This window comes from Pygoscelis adeliae, unplaced genomic scaffold (assembly GCF_000699105.1).
Source record: "Pygoscelis adeliae isolate BGI_AS28 unplaced genomic scaffold, ASM69910v1 Scaffold4, whole genome shotgun sequence".
NCBI classification, from domain to species: domain Eukaryota; kingdom Metazoa; phylum Chordata; class Aves; order Sphenisciformes; family Spheniscidae; genus Pygoscelis; species Pygoscelis adeliae.
The window spans coordinates 12,850,279-12,854,777 of NW_008824986.1; the positions used below are offsets into that span (position 1 = coordinate 12,850,279).

The window sequence follows — 4,499 nt, forward strand, 5'->3', positions numbered from 1 at the left end:
CTGCCACCTTCTTGTGTTGGAGGCACGGGCTGTGGGGAAGGAAACGCGTCTTGCTAGCAGATTCCTTGATCACTGATCTGCCTTTCAGCACAGGAAACGTATCTCCTAACACTTTATTTTAATGGCTGTCTTTCAACAGCTCCAAAGTTGTATGATGTCGCTAAAATATTTGTAAGCACAGCAAAGCATGCTTTAGGGCTGTGCGTGAATTCTTTGTTAAGGGCTTACAGGGGAGCTGATTTAATCGTAAACCATCTCCATTTAATGATAATAGTTTATGTTTGCATAGTTCCTTCATCTGAATAACTACATAAGGGTTTGGGGAACTATTCATGGGAGATCTTTGTGTTTACATGCACACAGATAAGCACGCAGTGCATTCAGAGGCACAAGTTGCAGCCATCACTACTCTGTCATGAAACTGTTTGCACAATATCCGTAATAAGAGATGGCTCTCTGTCCTTATAGCCTTACCATGCTGGCCAGGAAAAGGGGTTGCTGTTGCCCCATTTCCCAGCCAGCCAGCCACACTGATGGCCACTTACCGGTCCCACAGCAGCAGTGGGAACCAAACTCCCACAGCTCCACCAGCGCTGCACTGCAAAGCTCTGCATCTCCTCGGTTTTATCGCTTTTCTCATTTAATGTTGGGGCCTACTGCTTACAAACCACATATCTTTGTAGTCTGTTTTACAATTGATAGATTGTGGCTAATTACCCAAACACTGTTCTCAGAAAACGTGTAGAAACTTTATGCCTCTGAGCACTTTAATCTCAATTATTGGTTGAAATTGGCCAAGGTATTCACAGGTTTCAGAGGGAACTGACAGATACATACATACATGCATGCAGAATTTAATGATAAAATCCTCTTTTCTTCAGAAAGCAGCCTAACAACTGTTGAGCTGCACAGATATAAAAACCCAGATGCTGCTATAATTAGATTTGCAGGAGACTACATCAGACCAGGTTATTTATTTCACCCAAAAGCTGAAATAAATGTCCAGCAAAGAGGGGATTTTTTTTTCTTTTTGCGTATTCTGGTCTGCAAGGTCTGGTTGATTTTACCAGTCTTTGGAAGCAAAGGTGTGAGAGAGAGCTTGCAAAATTTAGTTTCACATAAGTATGGGAATGGAGGTTGTTGGTAGGTTGTTAAGTGTCTGACTCAGCTTCTCGTTTCGTCCCAGGAGCCCCGATCACTGCTTTCTTTGCAGGCAGTTGAGTGCACTGGTTAGAAAACTGTATTAAAAATTGGGAAGCATCAATTACTGGCTTCTGCCAATGACTTACTGTGCGACCTGGTAGTCACTTAGCTGTCCTCTGTAAAAGAGAGGTGGTCCTACCTCTCAATGCGCAAAAAGCTCTGTGAGCCTCTCATGAACAGCAAAATATTTTCCTCTACTATTTTTTTATTTTTATTTGATATTACACAAAAGCTAAGTTTTGCATCTCATGTTAGAAAAATAACTAAGTCAAAAGAAAATGGAGGGTCTTGGCTTTTTCTGCTTGGGGCTTGTTCCAGCAGGTGGTCTCCAAAAGGTTTCACATTCCTGGTGGTCTCAGAATAGGGCTGTAAAGTCAAACTTCTGGTCTCATTACAGGACTTTTTTGCCTAACGTAGGACTTGGCCTGAATCCCACCACTCACTCAACACAGTGTGAACCCGTTGGGTGAATTTCAGTAGCAATCATCCAATTTAATGGCTATGGGCTGTGTTGCTTGACCTTAATATTGCCTAATACAGGGATTTTCATGGGCTGGGAGCAAGCTTGTACAGAATTTGAAATCAATAAACAAAGGAGACTGCTGCTAATTAGCGTTAAAAAGAGGAGAGAAAGAGTAAATATTCAGACCTCCACACAGCCAGGCATTTTGTTCATTAAATCCTCGTACTGCCAGTCTGAGCCTAACTGGGAACAGATCGCTGACCCAGTAAAGGTACACAGGGCAGCTCCAGTCTGCAAAAGCAACCCAGGGGTGGGTGCAAAGCACATCATTGCAAAAGGATTTGGGGGTATCAGTCTGGGATTGCTCGGAGAGGGAGCTTTAAAACAAAGCCAGTCCCACCACAAGCTTTCACAGGACTGGTGTCGCCTGTGCTGCATGGGTGCTGGGAAGACACGGAGTTTCAGCGCTTGGCACCGCTCCATAGGTCTTCGGGAGAATGAAATGACACAGTGCCCTCAATTCCTGCAGCCGGAGGTGGGCTGGGCAGCCGGCGCTGCTGGGAGAGGCTGGGAGAGGCTCTGGGCAGTGCTGCAGCGATGGTTATCACGCAGTGCTCTGGGGCTGGTGGCACTGGGGACACACACGGGGGACAGTAATGTTTCTTTTTGCCCAGATGTTATTACTGCTGTCAGCTTAACTGGTACGCCCTGAGCATCTGCTGCCAGGCGTGTGCAGGGCTCACACGATGTGGGCTTGTTCTCCACAGCCCTTGGGCGCTGCTGGAACCAAAATGTGATGCCTGCCGCTGCGAGGAGGCGTGAGAAAAGAACAGAGCTTTGCTAACCCTCTCCAAACTGAGGACGGCTCTGTCTCTTCTGTCTGAAATTAAAACCACTTGGAAGCAGTCTTTTGTGACTGTCTCCCAAAGGATTTCTGCAGCTTCCTAAAGGGATGGCCATCGCCCATCTCCTTGGGGCTGCGGGCGTCACACCTTATGTGGCATTTCTGCGGGGATGCCAATCCCCAGATGGGTGCATGATGTTTCATCAGTGGCAGACACATCACTAGACGATGCCGGTTCAGTGCAGGACAAACACATCCAGGGTACCAAAAATGTCCTCCTGCCTGCTGGTCTTGAGCACAGCTGCACACAGCGTTTGTCAGATGTAGCAGTTTCACGTACCTCGATGGCTAAACCTTTCACTGGGGAAAACCATGACCAGTGCTAGGAATATCAGGTAGAAGTTGTGACCAGCTAAAACTGAATAGGACTTTATCCAACACTTTCTGTGGTGCTGTAGATTTGCTGTAGATACTGCAGTACTAACATAAACTTTAAGTGACCACGTGTCCTTTCCCAGACTCTTACTTTTACAACTTCAGTGCAATCCTCACATCTCCCTATACTTCAGAGTAGCTTCACCATGGTACAAACAAAAAAAAAATTTATTCCTGTTGGTATGCATCGTTTTGCTTTTGACCGTCAGTGTTAGCCAGGGAGCGAAGGCCCCCGGACACTCATATTCAGCAGTGGCAAGTTCATCTTCCTCTCTGGTACAATTTAGCCTTTTGGCTCATCAACACCTTATCCTTCCGCAGGCTCTCAGCAAGAAAGCCACTGAGAGACTTTTCCACTGTGAACAGCTTCTCCTGCTGGCACTACGCACAGCCAAGTGCTGCCAGACTGGGAAAGAGCGTCAGGTCCCTCAGGGCTGGGGGGTGTTGCTCAGTGGCTGGGTTAACTGATAGCTCACTGGGGTGGAAAATGGAGCAGATTTGTTTCTTGGTGACCTCAACCAAGTCACTTCTATACCTTGTGCCTCTGTTTTCCTATTTGAAAAACCAGGATAACAATCAGAATGTCCTTTGTAAATCACCCTGAAGTCTACCAATGAAAAGGCTTGGTAAGACATAGGTATTAGAATTATCATACTCCTCACCCTCTCTTGTCAGTCCATTCATCATCTTCCCTTTCCCCCCAGTGCCTCCCAGCACTGCAGGCTTCACCCACATCAAAAGACATGACTCACAGCAGCTCAGCTGCTTGGGCGTTGACATGAAGGGAGGCTACGCCAGCACCACGCCTGCCCTTCTCCCGCTCCAGTGGCTCGCGCTCCCCAAGGCTGGTACCAACCCCACGTGCAGCGCTGCCCCTCTACCGCCAGTGACATTGGGATGCTGATGGGGACAGTCCTGTCCGCTGCTTGCTCAGGTGCATTAGACACAAAATCACGTCCCATGAAAACAGCGATTTCTGGGGGTCAGGGGAGTCTCCTCTGTCAGGAGAGCACTGTGAAACACCCCAAAATATCACAAGAATTGACTTACCACCGAGTCAAGGAACCTAATGCAGCACTCGAGCTCGGGTCGAGTTTCACAGAACTGCCGAAAGAGAAGCCTTCCAATCGGCTGCTTTTCGCATATGCTGCAGTAATCTCTCTCTAGAGGCAATAAAGAGAAGAAGAGAAGCATGAAAATGAGAAGAGCTTTGCCTTTTGGGTTGGTTAGGAGTTTAAAGCATTGCAAGTAAGTGCAGAACTACGACCCCAAATCAGAACTGCTGCCTTCTCCCCGCCACTACGTTTCAGGTATCCAAACACAAATATAATTAATGGCTTTAAGACTCAAACAAGAGAGGCTCAATTTTATAGAGCTGATGTTGGTAAAAGTCCCGCAAAAGCCATTCAGCTATTATGAAAAAATAATTTCACATTTTTCTGTGGTGGAAATATATGCACTCTGCAAAGGTACTGCCCAGATTTGTGGTGTTTGTGGGAATGTGGGGAGCAAATTACAAGTCCTTGAAATGTGAGTCATACATTAAAGGGTAGG

General features: G+C 46.7%; 1 protein-coding gene across 1 annotated transcript in view; it reads right to left on the reverse strand.

Moving 5' to 3' along the window:
• The window catches only part of GRK5 (G protein-coupled receptor kinase 5), a gene marked incomplete at its 5' end in the record, with an annotated part of 95,214 nt that overhangs the window by 52,873 nt on the left and 37,842 nt on the right, over nucleotides 1-4,499 (reverse strand). The window contains 1 exon segment of the mRNA XM_009325902.1: nucleotides 3,996-4,108. Coding sequence (XP_009324177.1) covers nucleotides 3,996-4,108 — 113 coding nt within the window.